The following is a 20,182-nucleotide window of genomic DNA, read 5'->3' on the forward strand; positions in this document are numbered from 1 at the left end:
TCAGGTGAAAGCTATGTCCCTTATTGATGTCACCTGTTAAATCCACTTCAGTGTAGATGAATGGGAGGAGACAGGTTTAAGAGGAATTTAAGCCTTGAGACATGGATTGTGTATGTGTACCATTCAGAAGGTGAATGGGCAAGACAAACTATTTAAGTGCCTTTGAACAGGGTAGTTGGTGCCAGGTCCATTGGTTTGAGTGAGTCAAGAACTGCAACGCTGCTGGGTTTTCCACGCTCAACAGTTTCCCGTGTGTATCAAGAATGGTTCACCAGCTGTGCCTCCTGAGTGGCACAGGGGTCTAAGGCACTGCATCACAGTGCTAGAGGAATCACTACAGATCCGGGTTCGACCCCGGGCTGTGTCGCAGCCGGCAGTGACCTGGAGACCCATTAGGCAGTGCACAATTGTCCCAGCGTCCCATTGCGCTCTAGCGACTCCTGTGGCGGGCCAGGTGCATGCACGCTGACATGGTTGCCAGTTGTACAATGTTTCCTCCGACACATTGGTGCGGTTAGCTTTCGGGTTAAGCAAGCAGTGTGTCAAGAAGCAGTACGGCTTGGCGGGGTCGTGTATCAGAGGATGCATGCTTCTCGACCTTCGCCTATTCCGAGTTTGTACAGGAGTTGCAGCAATGGGATTGGATACCACGAAATTGGGGAGAAAAAGGTCAAAACATTTTTTTTTTTAAATACATAAATAAATAAATAAATAATGGTCCATCACCCAAAGGACATCCAGCCAACTTGACTGTGGGAAGCATTGGAGTCAACATGGGCCAACATCCCTGTGGAAGTTTTTCGACATCTTGTAGAGTCCATGCCCCAACCAATTGAGGCTGTTCTGAGGGCATAAGGAGGTGCAACTCAATATTAGGAAGGTGTGCCTAATGTTTTGTACACTACCGTGCACTACTTTTGACCAGGGCCCATAGTCAAAAGTAGTGCACTATAAGGGAATAGGGTGCCATTTGGAGGTCCAGTCCAGGTCAGCGGGGGGGCCATTTCCATGTCTCTTCCCCGATTGCCTCACGTCCACACCCATTTCAGCGTGTCCAGAATCCACCGATCAATACTGCCGATGTCTAACGAGGCCTTTTGCCCTGTCGTTACCCTGTCTGACAGACACAAGCCGTTTGTCTTCTCTGCTATTACATCCTGCAATTGTCATTTTTTTTCTCCAGCGCTCTCTGTGTTATTCCTCTCAGGCAGGCTGTGCCTGTCAATGAGCTGTGAGGCCACTTTAGATAAATCATCTTATCAAGTCACTGGCGACGTGCTTTGGTGCCATATAGTTTTTACACCTTTCTCACTATCTATCACCAGAGTGCGTCTGTCTGGCAATGTTCAATAGGGAATCATGTAACAAAACAGGTCGCAATATGTTCACGTTTGGGTTTAGAATGTTCAAATAATGACAAGTGACAGTTGGGATGCAAGTGAGCATTATCTCAATTCTCATTTAGCCCAAAACAATGGCAGATTGGAGTGATCACTACCAAACACATCAGCAAGTGGCCCCTCAATAAAGGGATTAGAGGCCAAGTGTTCTCTCAACATACCATTGGCAACGTCTTGTCCTTTTGTAAACAATTCCGAGGTGCTGCAATGGGCAGGTCTTTCTCACTGTCTGGAGGTGCTGCTGGTACGATTGGATAGAGGGCCACAGCGCAGCTGTTTTCCGTGCATTACAATTTTCCCTAGGTGTTACCATCCCATATTAGTTGGCATGACTGGGCATGTTTAAATTTAAAACACTTTGACCAAAATGATGCCATGTACACTTTGTAGAAAATTCGAACACATGAGAATCAATGTTTTTGACTAATATCGATGCAACATTGGCCATTTTCAACCAGATAATATTTTTTTATTTGATTTCAGCTGCCCTTTAAAGGCGCTTCACTTACCTCCCATTTGTTGTCCTGTATTTTCCTCTTCAGTTGGACGTTCCAGTTGTCAGCATCTACCTCAGCACAGTGAGCTATCGTCATAGCAACAGGCCTGGAGAGATCTATGCCTGGAGGGCCATAGGTGACCTCTGGTCCTAACAGGATCTCAAAGCCTTCCTCTGTCTGGACACTGAAACATACACATTGGCATCTGTTAATCCTGAAAATGTACTATTCAACTAAATGTAGCTACATAAATGTAGAATGTATTTGATCAAATGTGGTCAAATATTTAATGGGTTTGTACATGCAACAATTCAAGGTACTACTAAATGGACAACCTATTACAGTGAGCAAAAATAGAAAACACAACATGTAAAGTGTTGGTCCCATGTTTGTATTTCTCTCAAATTCTGTGCACAAATGTTTACATTCCTGTTAGTGAGCATTTCTCATTTGCCAAGATAATCCATCCACCTGACAGGTGTGGTATATCAAGAAGCTGATTAAACAGCATGATCATTACACAGTTGCACCTTGTACAGGGGATAATATAAGGCCACTCTAAAATGTGTAGTTTTGTCACACGACAATGCCACAGATGTCTCAAAGTTTGAAGGAGCGTGCAATTGGCATGCTGACTGCCGGAATTTCCACCAAGGCCATTGCCAGATAATTTAATGTACATTTCTCTACCATAAGCAGCCTCCAACGTCATTTTAGAGAATTTGGCAGTACTTCCAACCGGACTCACAACCACATGTAACCACAACAGCCCAGGACCAGTTCTTCCATGGCCTGCATACTCACCAGACATGTCACCCATTGAACATGTTCGGGATGCTCTGGATCAACGTGTACGACAGTGTGTTCCAGTTCCTGTCAATATCCAGCAACTTCGCAAACCCATTGAAGAGGAGTGGAACAACATTCCACAGGCCACAAATCAACAGCCTGATCAACTCTTTGCGAAGGAGATGTCGCCCTGCATGTGGCAAATGGTGGTCACACCAGATACTGACTGGTTTTCTGATCCACACCCCTAACTTTTTAAATGTATCTATGACCAACATATACATACCTGTATTCCCAGTCATGTGAAATTCATAGATTATGGCCTAATAAATGTACTTCAATTGACAGATTTCCTTATAACAGGCATGGGTAACTGGCAGCCGTAAAACTGCTATTTTTTCTCTACGCCCCATGGGAAATGTGCAGAATTACAGGAAGTGAACTTAAAAATGTAAAATGTTTTGTCTTAGCTATCGCGGGTGGGGGGTGGTTACACAGACCCACAAGCCACTGCGGCCCCTCATAAGTTAGGATTTATTTGTGGCCCCCATCAAAGTTGTCCATCCCTTCCTCATGAACTGTAACTCCGTAAGATCGTTGAAATTGTTGCGTTTATATTTTAAAACACATTTTTAAAACAGAAAAAACAGAAATCTCACATTTACATAAGTGTTCAGACCCTTCACTCAGTACTTTGTTGAAGCATATTTGGCAGCGATTACAGCCTTGAGTCTTCTAAGGTATGATGCTACAAGCTTGGCACACCTGTATTCGGGGAGTTTCTCCTATTCTTCTCTGGAGATCCTCTCAAGCGCTGTCAGGTTGGATGGGGAGCGTTGCTGCACAGCTAATTTCAGGTCTCTCCAGAGATGTTCGATCGGGTTCAAGTCCAGGCTCTGGCTAGGCCACTCAAGGACATTCAGAGACTTGTCCCGAAGCCACTCCTGCATTGTCTTGACTGTATGCTTAGGGTTGTTGTCCTCATCTTTGCCTCGATCCTGACTACTCCCTGCCTCTGAAAAACATCCCCACAGCATGATGCTGCCACCACCATGCTTCACCGTAGGGATGGTGCCAGGTTTCCTCCAAACGTGCCGCTGGTATTCAGACCAAAGACTTCAATCTTGGTCTCGTCAGACCAGAGAATCTTGTTCCTCATGGTCTGAGAATCTTTAGGTGCCTTTTGGCAAACTCCAAGCAGGCTGTAAATGTGCCTTTAACTGAGGAGTGGCTTCCGTCTGGTCGCTCTACCATAAAGGCCTGATTGGTAGTGTCACGCCCTGACCTTAGAGATCCTTTTTATGTCTCTATTTTGGTTTGGTCAGGGCGTGAGTTGGGGTGGGCATTCTATGTTCTGTGTGTTTGGCTGGGTGTGGTTCTCAATCAGAGGCAACTGTCTACAGTTGTTTCTGATTGAGAACCATACTTAGGTAGCCTTTTCCCACCTGTATTTTGTGGGTAGTTGTTTTCTGTTTTTGTGTCTGCACCAAACAGAACTGTTTCGGTTTTGTTCGTTCTCTTTGTTATTCAGTGCTCAGTTCTATTAATAAATCATGAACACTTAACACGCTGGGCTTTGGTCCACTTCTTCAAACAGCCGTTACAGAACTACCCACCACCAAAGGACCAAGCAGCGTGGTGTAATGAACTCCTGGACATGGGAGGAGATCCTGGAAGGGAAGGGACCCTGGCGGCAGGTGGGGGAGTATCACCGCGCACAGGAGGAACTGGAGGCAGCTAAGGCTGAGCGGCAACATTACGAGGGAACACGGCTGACAAGGAAGCCCGAGAGGCAGCCCCAAAAAAACTTTTGTGGGGAGCACACGGGGAGTGTGGCAGAGTCAGGTTGGAGACATGAGCCAACTCCCCATGCTTACTGTGGCAGGCGTCGTACTGGTCAGGCACCGTGTTATGCGGTGGAGCGCACGGTTTCTCCATTACGTGTTCTTAGCCCGGTGTGCTACATCTCAGCTCCCCGCATCTGCCGTGCTAGGGTGAGGATCCAGCCAGGACGGATTGTGCCAGCCCTGCTCTCCAGAGCGTCTCCTCGGGCCAGGATATCTTGCGCCAGCTCTAAGCAAGGTTTCCCCAGTTCGCCAGGAGAACCCAGTGCGGCCTGTTCCAGCTCCCCGCACGTGCCGGGCTAGACTGGGCATTCAGCCCGGAAGAGTGGTGCCAAGGCTACGCACCAGATCTCCAGTGCTACCCCACAGCCCGGTCTATCCTATACCTCCTCCACGGACCAAGCCTCAGAGTGACCATCGGGTTCTTGGTCACCTCCCTTACCAAGGCCCTTCTTCCCCAATTGCTCAGTTTGGCCAGTTTGGAGGCCACAGTGTTTTTGGGGACTTTCAACACTGCAGAATGTTTTTGGTACCATTCCCCAGATCTGTGCCTCGACACAAATCCTGTCTCTGAGCTCTACGGACAATTCCTTCAACCTCATAGCTTGGTTTTTGCTCTGATATGCACTGTCAACTGTGGGACCTTATATAGACAGTTGTGGGCCTTTCCAAATCATGTCCAATCAATTTAATTTACCAAAGGTGGACTCCAATCAAGTTGTAGAAACATCAAGGATGATCAATGGAAACAGGATGCACCTGAGCTCAATTCCGTGTCTCATAGGGTCTGAGACACAGAATTGGGTCTGAAGGTCTGAATACTTATGTAAAAATTGTTTTTTTTCAAATCACCTATTTTCGCTTTGTTTTATTTTTTAATCAATTGTAGATTAAGGCTGTAACATAAAAATGTGGAAATAGTCAAGGGGACTGTATAATTTCTAAAGGCACTGTACTGATGTAATGTACTGTATGATAAAGGCTTGAATGTGCAGCACAAATAGTCCTATAAAGGGTTCCCGCATTGACTTTGCATATTCATCAGCCTCGTGCTTATCATATTGGAGTGATTATCTTTACTATTGATCATCTCTTGTGGTGGTGCTGCATGAAATTAAAGCAATTAATGAGGAAAAACTAATGAGGGTGGTGGACAGTCATGCAAATTCACAAACAGCAGACAGAAACCAAGAGCCGCCTGCTGGTGTTTGATTCTTGGCATCCCTGCTAGATACCCAAGATGTAAAGTCAGAATACAATTTACCTTGTTCTTAAAAAAAAATGTCTGACAATAAATAGCATCGGAATGTTTTGTTGCCAGGAGGGGTAGCCGGTGTGGCAGCGGGTGGTGGGTGGGCGGGCGGCAGAGGTTTAAAAAGGCCAAGTAAGATCAAGGAAGCGAGATGCCTTCGCAAAGCTCTCTAAGCTCATATCAGTCATGACAGACCAGAGATCTGAGATTTGTCTAGATTTCCTCCCCTAAATAAAAAGTGATTAAGGCTATATCCAGATCCTCGAGGAAGCAAGGTGGAAAGTTCACAGCATCAAGATACACTGTTACTTTAAACAAATACCCTGAGGCATAAACAATGACAGAAATAACATTGTGGCAGATGACTTTGTGAACTATTTCAGTAGGATTGACACATACTGTAGTGTGGACTGCCAAACAATGGTTAGGATCTTTGATGGTTCACTTTTCACTGTCAATGTACAGTGAGTATATAAACATTAAGAACACCTGCTCCTTCCATGACATGGACTGACGTCATTTCCTGTCACAACTTGTGGACTTGTTTACATGCTGCTGTGCGTTTTGTTGCTCGCGTTACTTTGCTACCTGCCAACTTTACGGTTTTTACATTTTAAATATCCGTTTTATATTTAAATTTTTTCCCCAAATGTTTTTCTCCCCGGACGCTTTATCTGGACATGGTTCTACAGGACCTCCACCAGCCAAAGCTAAGTAGTAACTTTAACATCATACCTTCTAATTGCAGTCGCTGTACTCATAATATACAGGACAACGATCGCCTTATCGTGAGGATAGCTGAGCTGCAAGCCCAGCTTCACATGCAATCGTTAGGCAAGGGTATTTTAAGTGTAGGAAAGGATGAAACAGTGTCTGTGCCACAAATAATTACAGTTAGTAGTATAAATCCCCTCGCACAGTCCAGGTGTTGTGCCGAAAATCTCCCCCCTGCCAGAACCCCCCCCCCCCCCCTCCCTTCTAATTTCCTTAATTTTGTGGCTAGAGGTAAATACTTTCTGTGGCACACATCAGTCAAATACTTTCTATATAACAAAGTTCACATCAGAATAGGCAACCTAAATGAATAATACATGTATGTGTGTTATATTAAACAGAGGAGGGAGTAAAATGTTGGCAAGCAAGAAACTTTTTTTCCCCTTTTATTTAACTAGGCAAGTCAGTGAAGAACACATTTTTATTTAACTAGGCAAGTCAGTGAAGAACACATTTTTATTTACAATGATGCCTTGTAACAGTGGGTTAACTGCCTTGTTCAGGGACAGAACAACAGATTTTTACCTTGTCAGCTCGGTGATTCAATCGAGCAACCTTTCGGTTACTGGCCCAACGCTCTAACCACTAGGCTACCTGCCGCCCGAACAACCACAGAACAACTAGGGCTGAACTTTTATCCTTACACTTTCAAAAATACTAGTCAAATAAGACATAGGAGAGATGACGAATTTTGGCAAAGACATTTATTTATAAACTAAAACAAAATATGTATCAGATTTAAGTACGGTCGACATGGGCGGCCGCCCAGGGCGGCATCTTGCCGGGGACGACACCGGGCGCCCACGGGTGCATACAAGCAAGAACAGCCACATACACTTGAAACAAATAGCCAAACCAAAAACTGCATACAAAAATGCTAACTGCTACTAAGATCAGTGAAATGTAGGCTAAACGGACACATCTCATATAGCAAGCAAGTTGCAGCACTGAAGAACACGAAGGGGGGGAGATTTTCGGCACAACACCGGCTGCCGGACAATCTCATGGCTTCTGGAAGGAAATTCTGTCAGAATGCTCAACCGGTGTCGCTCATTCAGCTGACAGAAACTTTCAACTGGTTCTCCCCATCTGACTTCTCTGGTCTCTCCTCCACCCGTTACGGGGTTTGAGATGCCGAAGACTCCCACCATTAGCTCTGACAAATTGAAAACTCTAGTCATTGGCGACTCCATTACCTGCAGTATTAGACTTAAAAAGAATCATCCAGCGATCATACACTGTTTACCAGGGGGCAGGGCTACAGACGTTAAGGCTATTCTGAAGACGATGCTGGCTACGGCCAAAACTGGCGAGTGTAGAGAGTATAGAGATATTGTTATCCACTTCGGTACCAACGACGTTAGGAAGAAACAGTCAGAGGTCACCAAACGCAACATAGCCTCAGCGTGTAAATCAGCTAGAAAGATGTGTCAGCATCAAGTAATTGTCTCTGGCCCCCTCCCAGTTAGGGTAAGGGATGAGCTCTACAGCAGTCTCACAACTCAATCGCTGGTTAAACTGTTTTCTGCCCCTCCCAAAAGATAGCATTTGTAGATAATTAGCCCTCTTTCTGGGACTCACCCACAAACAGGCATACTAAGGAGTGACTGACTCCATCCTAGCTGGAGGGGTGCTCTCATCTTATCTATGAACATAGACAGGGCTCTAACTCCCCTAGCTCCACAATGAGATAGGGTGCAGGCCAGGCAGCAGGCTGTTAGCCAGCCTGCCAGCATAGTGGAGTCTGCCACTAGCACAGTCAGTGTGGTCAGCTCAGCTATCACCATTGAGACCGTGTCTGTGCCTCGATCTAGGTTGGGCAAAAATAAACATGGAGGTGTTCGCCTTAGCAATCTCACTGGAATAAAGACCTCCTCCATTCCTGTCATTATTGAAAGAGATTGTGATATTTCACATCTTAAAATAAGGCTACTTAATGTTAGATCCTTCACTTCCAAGGCAGTTATAGTCAATGAACTAATCACTGATCATAATCTTGACGTGATTGGCCTGACTGACACATGGCTTAAGCCTGATGAATTTACTGTGTTAAATTAGGCCTCTCCCCCTGGTTACACTAGTGACCATGTCCCCACCGCATCCCACAAAGCCGGAGGTGTTGCTAACATTTACGACCAAATAAATAACATTTAAAAAATGACTGTGTTTTCGTCTTTTGAGCTCCTAGTCAAGAAATCGATGCAGCCTACCCAATCCCTTTTTATAGCTACTGTTTACAGGCCTCCTGGGCCATATACAGCGGTCCTCACTGAGTTCCTATTGGACCATGTAGTCATGGCAGATAATATTCACATTTTTGGTGACTGTAATATTCACATGGAAAAGTCCACAGACCCACTCCAAAAGGCTTTCAGAGCCATCTTCGACTCAGTGGGTTTTGTCCAATAAGTAGGTCTCCGGACCTACTTATTGCCACAGTCATACTCTGGACCTAGCATGTCCCGTGGAACATGCACTCACTTCCGTCATCATGAAGTGCTTTGAGAGACTAGTCAAGGACCATATCACCTCCACCCTACCTGACACCCTAGACCCACTCCAATTTGCTTACCGCCCAAATAGGTCCACAGACGATGCAATCTCAACCACACTGCACACTGCCCTAACCCATCTGGACAAGAGGAATACCTATGTGAGAATGCTATTCACCGACTACAGCTCGGCATTCAACACCATAGTACCCTCCAAGCTCGTCATCAAGCTCGAGACCCTGGGTCTCGACCCCGCCCTGTGCAACTGGGTACTGGACTTCCTGACGGGCCGCCCCCAGGTGGTGAGAGTAGGCAACAACATCTCCTCCCCGCTAATCCTCAACACTGGGGCCCCACAAGGGTGCGTTCTGAGCCCTCTCCTGTACTCCCTGTTCACCCACGACTGCGTGGCCACGCACGCCTCCAACTCAATCATCAAGTTTGCGGACGACACAACAGTGGTAGGCTTGATTACCAACAACGACGAGACGGCCTACAAGGAGGAGGTGAGGGCCCTCGGAGTGTGGTGTCAGGAAAATAACCTCACACTCAACGTCAACAAAACTAAGGAGATGATTGTGGACTTCAGGAAACAGCAGAGGGAACACCCCCCTATCCACATCGATGGAACAGTAGTGGAGAGGGTAGCAAGTTTTAAGTTCCTCGGCATACACATCACAGACAAACTGAATTGGTCCACTCACACAGACAGCATTGTGAAGAAGGTGCAGCAGCGCCTCTTCAACCTCAGGAGGCTGAAGAAATTCGGCTTGTCACCAAAAGCACTCACAAACTTCTACAGATGCACAATCGAGAGCATCCTGTCGGGCTGTATCACCGCCTGGTACGGCAACTGCTCCGCCCTCAACCGTAAGGCTCTCCAGAGGGTAGTGAGGTCTGCACAACGCATCACCGGGGGCAAACTACCTGCCCTCCAGGACACCTACACCACCCGATGTCACAGGAAGGCCATAAAGATCATCAAGGACATCAACCACCCGAGCCACTGCCTGTTCACCCCGCTATCATCCAGAAGGCGAGATCAGTACAGGTGCATCAAAGCTGGGACCGAGAGACTGAAAAACAGCTTCTATCTCAAGGCCATCAGACTGTTAAACAGCCACCACTAACATTGAGTGGCTGCTGTCAACAAACTGACACTGACTCAACTCCAGCCACTTTAATAATGGGAATTGATGGGAAATTATGTAAATATATCACTAGCCACTTTAAACAATGCTACCTTATATAATGTTACTTACCCTACATTATTCATCTCATATGCATACGTATATACTGTACTCTATATCATCGACTGTATTCTTATGTAATACATGTATCACTAGCCACTTTAACTATGCCACTTTGTTTACATACTCATCTCATTTGTACATACTGTACTCGATACCATCTACTGTATCTTGCCTATGCTGCTCTGTACCATCACTCATTCATATATCCTTATGTACATATTCTTTATCCCCTTACACTGTGTACAAGACAGTAGTTTTGGAATTGTTAGTTAGATTACTTGTTATTACTGCATTGTCGGAACTAGAAGCACAAGCATTTCGCTACACTCGCATTAACATCTGCTAACCATGTGTATGTGACAAATAAAATTTGATTTGATTTGATTTGGAATAAGCATTGTGCACGTACGCTACGGTCACAAAAGGCAGGCCTCCTTATTGTCCCTAGAATTTCTAAGCAAACAGCTGGAGGCAGGGGTTTCTCCTATAGAGCTCAATTTTTATGGATTTGTCTGCCTATCCATGTGAGAGACGCAGACTCGGTCTCGACCTTTAAGTCTTTATTGAAGAATCATCTCTTCAGTAAGTCCTATTATTGAGTGTAGTCTGGCCCAGGGGTGTAAAGGTGAACAGAAAGGCACTGGAGCAACGAACCACCCTTGCTGTCTCTGCCTGGCCAGTTCCCCTCTCTCCACTGGGATTTCCTGCCTCTAACCCTCTAATTTCCCGCCTCACTGGCTTACTGGTGCTCTTCCATGCTGTCACTAGGAGGGGTGCGTCACTTGAGTGGGTTGAGTCTCTGACGTGATCTTCCTGTCTGGGTTGGCGCACCCCTCGGGTTTGTGCCATGGGAGAGATCTTTGTGGGCTATACTCAGCCTTGTCTCAGGGTAGTAAGTTGGTGGTTGAAGATATCCCTCTAGTGGTGTGCGGGCTGTGCTTTGGCAAAATGGATGGGGTTATATCCTGCCTGGTTGGCCCGGTCTGGGGGTATTGTTGGACAGGGCCACAGTGTCTCCTGTCTCAGCCTCCAGTAATTATGCTGCAACAGTTTTGTCAGGGGGCTAGGGTCAGTCTGTTATCTCTGGAGTATTTTTCCTGTCTTATCCGGTGTCCTGTGTGAATTTACGTATTCTCTCTAAATCTGAGCCCTAGGACCATGCCTCAGGACTACCTGGCCTGATGACTCCTTGCTGTCCCCAGTCCACCTGGTCATGCTGCTGCTTCAGTTTCAACTGTTCTGTTCATCGGACGTGCTACCTTGTCCCGGAACCGGGGTTTTTGACGCTTTACCGCACCTGCTGCTCGGCTATGAAAAGCCAACTGACATTTACTCCTGAGGTGCTGACCTATTGCACCCTCTACAATCACTGTGATTATTATTATTTGACCCTGGTGGTCATCTATGAATGTTTGAACATCTTGGCCATGTTCTGTTTTCTCCACCCGGCACAGCCATAAGAGGATTGGCCACACCTCAGAGCCTGGTTCCTCTAGGTTTCCTCCTAGGTTCCTTCCTTCCTTTCTGTTTTTCCTAGCCACCTTACTTCTACATCTGCATTGCTTGCTGTTTGGGGTTTTAGGCTGGGTTTCCGTATAGCACTTAACAAGTCACATCGGCTGATGTAAAAAGGGCTTTATAAATACATTTGATTGACCAGGTGAATTCAGGGGGACGCTATGATCCCTTATTGATGCCACTTATTAATTCCACTTCAATCAGTGTAGATGAAGGGGAGGAGACAGGTTAAAGAAGGATTTTTAAGCCTGTAGACAACTGAGACATGGATTGTGTATGTGTGCCATTCAGAGGGTGAATGGGCTAGACAAAATATTTAAGTGCCTTTTAACAGGGTTTGGTAGTAGGTGCCAGGTGCACCGGTTTGTGTCAATAACTGCAACACTGCTGGGTTTTTCCATGCCCAACAGTTTCCTGTGTATTAAGAATGGTCCATCACTCAAAGGATATCCAGCCAACTTGACAACTGTGAGAAGCATTGGAGTCAACATGGGCCAGCATCCCTGTGGAACGCATTTTTCACCTTGTATAGTCCATGACCCAACGAATTGAGGCTGTTCTAAGGGCAAAAGAGGTGTGTGTGTGTGTGGGGGGGGTGCTACTCAATGTTAGGAAGGTGTTCTTAATGTTTGGTATACTGTGTATATTGTATCCCACTGTATAATGCAGACACCTCTTAGACTTTCCAAACATGTTCAATGAGTCAGGACTTCTATTGATAAAACATTATATTTTTCCTTTTATAATATATGTATTTTACTGGCTCGTGTTATTGAACAGCACAATATTCTGAATACCCTACTAGGGAATGCAGTAATAAACAGCAATACATTATATGGTTGCATATTCTGTGCTTATGAGTACAACCTCCACCTCACACAGTCATCATGTATCTTTTTTTTATTCAGACGAGAGCTCACTGCTCACTCTCAATCACCAGCAGCCCTGCATAGATTGGAATGAGCCAGCGATATCTCTGATTATCTTTCAGCCAACAGCGACAAGCCTGATCACACATTCAACAGTAAGAGCAGCTACGCAAGGAGCAGATTACCTGGGTTTTAAGTAGCTGCCTACCACTCATGAGTGAGAAGAGTCCAGCAGTATTAGCACAAAAAAGCAGAAGTACCTCTCTGCATTCCAAACTGTACCCTGTTCTCTATACAGTACACTACTTTTGACCAGCTCTGGTCAAAAGTAGTGTACTATTTAGGGTGCTATTTGGGGTGCATCCCTCTTTTTCAATTCCACTTGTCATCATCATGAAGGGTCCTGTACCTATGTATGGCTCGGCTGCCTCCCTGGCCCTAGATGAGGTCCATTATTCAAAGTGACTGATCACTCTCTCTTCAGGGACTTGGGAGCTGTGCAAAGTGGCATATTGGGCAACAACGCCACAGAGAGAGGAGAGGCTGCGCAGGGCTAAATAAATGCACACATTAACATGCTCCATTAGCTTCACCTTGATTTGCTTGTAGTCTCCCACCTGCCTGTCCAACTGGGTTTTTGTCCATTTCTTAAGGCGTAGCATATTCCTGGGCAGAGAACAGGGACATTCATCAAATTGGTACATAAAGCGGAACGCTCTACATGATAGACTACAAGATCAGATTTATTATGTTTTTTGTACATGCCTTTTAGTGGCTTTAAAATGAATGCTATGTTAACACCATTACCAATGGCTACAGCCAGAGACAGTCAGTGACGTCCCACCTGCTGATCAAATGACCATATGACCTGAGGGGGCTTAGGAGAACTTGCACATCTTTCCAGCAGGACAGCCAGAATAAACAGGCAATCTGCATCCCAAATGGCACCCTATTCTCTACACTGTATAGTGTAACTATGGGCCCTGGTCAAAAGTAGTGCACTATAAAGGGAATAGGGTGTCATTTGGACAACAGACACAGTCTGTCCCTGTGGGGTGTTGTTGAGGCTGACCAGAAGGTACAGTGGCTGGGCGGAGGAGTCATTTCATCCTCAAGGGGGAGAGATGCATTGCACAGCCCCCAGCCATGACCGTACTCCCACACCACCTAGATGCACTGCACAGCCCCCAGCCATGACCGTACTCCCACACCACCTAGATGCACTGCACAGCCCCGGCCATGACCATTCTCCCACACCACCTAGATGCACTGCACAGCCCCAGTCATGACCATACTCCCACACCATCTAGATGCACTGCACAGCCCCAGTCATGACCATACTCCCACACCACCTAGATGCACTGCACAGCCCCAGTCATGACCATACTCCCACACCACCTAGATGCACTGCACAGCCCCAGTCATGACCATACTCCCACACCACCTAGATGCACTGCTCAGCCCCAGTCATGACCATACTCCCACACCACCTAGATGCACTGCCCAGCCCCAGTCATGACCGTAACACCGACACCACAAGGGGAAAACACCTATCATCCGGAACTTCAATAAAGAACATTTAGAATGTAGAACTTTAAATTCACTTCCCAAGTTGTTGTAGAAATGTGGGTGTATAAAACAGGTGGCTCTGGTTTTGAAATATAAACACATCTGCAATAGACCAGACCACAACAGAAGAAATGTTTATATACTGTGTTTGTTTTTTACCACCATGAACTCAAATTCTGCCTGTGGTAAGAAAGTTGGGCTGATTCTGCCCCAATAGGTTAAAAGTTCCATCTTACCAAACACAAATGCTTTCATCTAACAATTGAGGGCAAAGAAAATATCTCCAACTTCACCAAAACCAATTGTCTTAAAAATATTTTCCCCAAACCTTTGACAGAGTTCAAAATAACAACCAGAAAAATATATTTTAATGGAATTCTGTTATATGGCTGGGATAAGTCTATTGGCTGTGGATTGTTTGGTTTAGAGAGAAGAAAGGACGCAATTCTCTGCTGGCACCTCTGGCTGGTGAGGATAGATAGTGAGTGACAGCTCTCAGGATGACAAGTCCACAAACCTCAGTCAGGGAGAGATGTCTACACAGTAAACAGACTCACTCGTGTAACGCTGAATCGTTCACATAGAGTGGAAAAAATACCATTTACTTGTCAGGCCTGAACCCATCTGTACTTGAAGGTATATTTCAGGTATATTTGAAATCAATAGAAAATCTAGAATTCATATAGCTACTCTGAAATATTTCACCCAGGTCGGGTATGCACGGAACATACTGAAAACAATGAGTATAGCTGTCTTTGAATGCTCAGACCATGAAATGTCAGCCATTTTAGGTCCCTTCCTTGGAGTTTCACACTTCTTCCTTCCCCCACTGTGTTGGAATGGAAAGATGTGAATGAGTGGTGACGGCTACCAGGCTGTAGCCCCAGGGGGCTTCAACTAAGGAGCAGCCAGAGCAGAGGCCCCCTGGAGAGGGGAGTCCATCACAGGATCATTACCTGCCCATGACGGGAATGAATAATACTGTATGTCAAGATGAAAGACCCACCACCTCAACCCATATTCTTTCTTCCTACGGTCTGTGTGTGTCTCTACTTTACTGGGTATATGGACTTATAGTCCATATAGTCAGTTGGACTAAATTGGAAATAAACCCTGCTTTCTGAATATGAACGGAACTTTTTCTGTTGCTGGAATACCACCTGTGAGGCTACAGTAGAAATGATCAGCCTGATCTTGACACCTAAAGGATTCCTGTGGAGACTGCTAGATGGACCCAGCGAGCACCATAGCCTATCTGCCAGAGCCCTCCATAAACACAGAGTGGGAAGGGTCACCAACGTTTATGCTGAGCAGGACAGACTACATTCATAAGTCTTCATTTGGAGGTTTTTATTTGCCTAAATTAGCTAAAGAAATATTCAGCTATGCAGAACTGTAATGGATACACTGGGTTATTTATTACGCTTTTACCTCAGACGGTGGAAATGCGTTGTCACGTGTGCTCCCTCTCCGGTCTCTAGGTCACCAGGCTGCTCGCTAGGGCGCACACCTGTCCCCGGCGGTACGCTCATAATGACACTCACCTGGACTCCATCACCTCCTTGATTACCTGCCCTTTATATGTCACTCCCTTTGGTTTCTTCCCCAGCCGTCATTGTTCCCGTTTCTTGTTTTATTAATTAAATGTATTCACTCACTGAACTTGCTTCCCGACTCTCAGCGTACATCGTTAAAGAATGACGACTCAACAAAGGGAAACATCAGGGAGTGTTTTTTTGTTGTTGTTTTTGTGTTGGGGGTGATGTTGGAGCCGGAGCTACCTGTGAGGCCTCAGCCGGTTTGTAGGCTCCCATACCTCAGTGGGTTCGATAGGCTCCCAAGCCTAAGCTGGGTGAACAGGTTCCTGTGCCTCAATTGAGGCAACCGGGGAGGTCTCAGCCGGCTCATCAGGCTCTCACTCCTCAGCCGGTTCATCAGGTTTCTGCGCCCCAGCAGAGGTGACCGGTCCGCTCCGGATCCCTGGGATTGTCCCTGTGGTTGGCGTCCTGCGGCTGGAGCCAAACGCGCCGGGGAGGGGGTACTGTCATGTATGCTCTCTTTCCGACGCTCTAGGTCACCATGCTCCCGCGCCTCAGCCGGATCGTCAGGTTCCCGCGCCTTAGCAGAGGTGACCAGTCTGCTCCTGATCCCCGACATCGTCATCTTGGTCGGCGTCCTGCGGCTGGAGCCACGCGTCGCGGAGGGGGTACTGTCACTTGTACTCCCTCGACGGCCTCTAGGTCACCAGGCTGCTCGTCAGGGCTCACACCTGTCACCAGCGTTACGCGCATAATGACACTCACCTGGACTCCATCACCTCCTTGATTACCTGCCCTTTATATGTCACTCCCTTTGGTTTCTTCCCCAGTCGTCCTTGTTGCTGTTACATGTCGGTGGCTGTTTGTGTTTCTTGTTTTGTTCATTTATTAAATGTATTCACTTCCTGAACTTGCTTCCCAACTCTCAGTGTACATCGTTACATAGGTGGGGAAGGGTGGACAAGTAGCATAGCTCAACTGGTAAAGAATGGTAAAGTTTGATGAAAGAAGCAAGATGAGGAAATAGATGGGGACTGAAAGACAGACGGTCATGAGATGTGCTCTCACCTGGACTCTCCCTGATTTATGACCATGAACATCTCAGAGGTTGGGTCCTCAGCGATCGCCCCATGGGGTACCAGCAGGCTTACTCCTGCAAGACACAACAACAGGGTCAACAACTACAGTAGGGCGGTATCCATATTTTCATACCGTTTCTGTACCTCACCGGGGTACACCGGAAATCCACACAAGGGGCGCTATTTACATATTTACACCCATAACAATTTAGGCAACAGGGATCTTGATCCAGGAGGGGATTGATTGTCTCTGCTGTAACCAAGAAGCTTGTTCTTGACATCTAACTACTTAGCTAGCAAGTTAGCAAACCAAATGCATAGATGGAGCCCTGAGCTGGATAGTTATAACAGTGGCGTAGCACAGAGGCGCATAATATTACGTGTAAACACAGCCCCACAGCTTCAAAGCACAATTAATCTATTACAAACAATGCCATTTACCTTGTGAAATCTGAGCATACATAAAAACAAGACACAAACAATGCATAAAATCCTGTCTGGAACCTTAAAAAGGTTAGCAGGAGACTAGGGGATAGACAGATTCAATACCTGCCTGTCTATAAACAGTAAAGGATGCGTTTCGTTGTCGTCCCGCCTGCCATCTCCCTACTGGCAAATCAACTAGTTAGCTTTCATTAAACCAACACCTGCCGCCTTGTCAGACATTTTACTGGTGATCGCTGTATAGGAGCCCTACAGGACCTGTTAAATCATGAGCGTGACAGGGAACCTTTGGAAGCCAAAATAAATAAACTCACATCTCACATAGGAAAAGCTTGAACATCATCAGTTTAAATCCCACAGGAGAGACTGATGACTAATATTGTATTGAAGGTTGTCTGTGTGTGCATGTTCATGCGTGTGATCACTTGTGCTTGAGTGTGTAGGATATGTATCCATCCTGAAAGAAGAGACTGGCAGTTAGTGATAAGTGTTGGCCATGTATGGCCATCCATTGAGCGTTGTTATAGGTACTGCAGATTGTAGGTGTGAGTGATCCACTTGACTGCTCTGAGTCTCTCTACTCACACATCCAGGAGACTGAAGGAGCCTGATTTCACTGTGCCTCTCCAGTGGAACAGAGGGCTCTACACACACGAGGACCCAGGAGAGAGATGTCAGAGCTACAGTTCACATGGAACTGTTGATCCTGACAGCTGTGGCAGTCCTCATAAACTCATCTACCTCTACTTGAAGTTATGGTCTATGGTAAGAGGCCTGACCCCTGTTTGCCTGGGAGAGCTGGTGGGAACATATAGCAGTGTTCACAATTTTAGTTGCATTTTTTTATTGTTGGACATAAGACTGTAAAAACACCAGCAGATCAGCTCCGAGTGATTTTAATTTTGGAAATCTGTTCCAAAGTATTTCCACGCATAAGAGACGTGATCCTATACAAATGTAAGCAAGGTTTGAAATAATTACGTTTTAGTGAAATATTATATCTGTTTGGGCTTCTTGTGGTCATTTTGCAGTCTACAAAAAATTGTCCCACGGCTGGATCTAGTTGATGATCCCTGATGTAGAGGAATAACAAACATCTATACTAGCTCGCTATACAGTACTGTAGCAACATGCGTTAGACTCTAGTGAGATTAAAGGAACCTGGAATGCATCCCAAATAGCACCATACTCCCTTTATAGTGCACTACTTTTGACCAGGAACCATAGGGCACTATATAGAGAATCGGGTGCCCATTTGGGATGCATCCCTGGTTTCACTAGCCATGACAGATTTACTAAGCCTACGTTTACTTTTAATTAGTCACGTGTGTGCATGGTTTTGCTAAATTGAGAACTTAATTTTCTCTTAGAATGGACACATTGAAAAAAAATGCTATAATGAGACAATATTATCAGAGAGAAGCAATCAAAAAGCAGTCAAGCCATCTGTCTTTATAAATCATGTACTGTACCTCACCAGTATTTGGCAACACCAACTGTTTAATTCTGCTTCAAACACAGCTTCAAGTGTAATTCAGAGTCTTGAAGCTCACCAGTATTTGGCACCACCAACCGGCCACCAAGATGCCCAAACACGCCCGTGGTTCCCAGCTGATCTTTGGTGGGGTTGAGGTGGAGGCTGTTGGGGGTGAGCAGGCCCTTCTTGGTGCTCCGTCTCTCCACAGTGCTGTTGCTGTAGTCTCGGTTCAGCCCCCTGGGGAAGGTCTCAGGCGGATGGCCTTTGGCAGCATGGTACTCAGCGCGGTCGGCCACACCTAGTGAAACCATAAAGGAGCTCTGAACTTTGACCTTGATGTCTGGCAGGGGGTCAAAGAGCTCTTTGTTGTCTATGGAGTCCTGGAAGCAGATGGGGCTGCTATAGGTCCCACCCACTGTCAGGTCTGGCTGCAGAGAGGAGTTGAGAAGCAGTGGGTTCCCTAGAGAGATGAGAGATGCACACAGCCACATAGTCATTCAGTAATCTAAAACACCTACAGTTGAAGTCGGAAGTTTACATACACTTTGGTAGGAGTCATTAAAACCCGTTTTTCAACCACTCCACAAATTTCTTGTTAACAAACTATAGTTTTGGCAAGTCAGTTCGGACATCTACTTTGTGTATGACACAAGTCATTTTTCCAACAATTGTTTACAGACAGATTATTTCACTTATAATCCACTGTATCACAATTCCAGTGGGTCAGAAGTTTACATACACTAAGTTGACTGTGCCTTTAAACACCTTGGAAAATTCCAGAAAATTATGTCATTGCTTTAGAAGCTTCTGATAGGCTAATTGACATAATTTGAGTCAATTGGAGGTGTACCTGTGGATGTATTTCAAGGCCTACCTTCAAATTCAGTGCCTCTTTGCTTGACGTCATAGGAAAATCAAAAGAAATCAGCCAAGAAAAAAATTGTAGACCTCCACAAGTCTGGTTCATCCTTGGGAACAATTTACAAATGCCTGAAGGTACCACGTTCATCTGTACAAACTATAGTACGCAAGTATAAGCACCATGGGACCACGCAGCCATCATACCGCTCAGGAAGGAGACGCGTTCTGTCTCCTAGAGATGAACGTACTGTGGTGCGATAGTGCAAATCACTCCCAGAACAACAGCAAAGGACCTTGTGAAGATTCTGGAGGAAACCGGTACAAAAGTATCTATATCCACAGTAAAATTAGTCCTATATCAACATAACCTGAAAGGCCGCTCAGCAAGGAAGAAACCACTGCTCCAAAAACCCCATAAAAAAGCCAGACTACGGTTTGCAACTGCACATGGGGACAAAGATCATACTTTTTGGAGAAATGTCCTCTGGTCTGATGAAATATAACTGTTTGGCCATAATGACCATTG

General features: G+C 45.8%; 1 protein-coding gene across 4 annotated transcripts in view; it reads right to left on the minus strand.

Annotated features, from left to right (window-relative positions):
• The window catches only part of LOC110536281 (netrin receptor UNC5D), a 214,593-nt gene that overhangs the window by 13,350 nt on the left and 181,061 nt on the right, over nt 1-20,182 (minus strand). For 2 of the 4 annotated variants that reach the window (XM_090191045.1, XM_021621994.3), the window contains 3 exons: nt 18,872-19,093; nt 16,864-16,948; nt 1,910-2,081 (listed from right to left, as the gene is read on the minus strand). In XM_090191045.1, coding sequence (XP_090047171.1) covers nt 1,910-2,081; nt 16,864-16,948; nt 18,872-19,093 — 479 coding nt within the window. Of the gene's footprint in view, nt 1-1,909; nt 2,082-16,863; nt 16,949-18,871; nt 19,256-20,182 lie in introns of all 4 variants that reach the window. The other 2 variants (XM_021621993.3, XM_021621992.3) reach the window with 1 other exon arrangement.

The sequence above is a fragment of the Oncorhynchus mykiss genome, chromosome 11 (assembly GCF_057628025.1).
Source record: "Oncorhynchus mykiss isolate SJ-2025 chromosome 11, ASM5762802v1, whole genome shotgun sequence".
Lineage (NCBI taxonomy): Eukaryota > Metazoa > Chordata > Actinopteri > Salmoniformes > Salmonidae > Oncorhynchus > Oncorhynchus mykiss.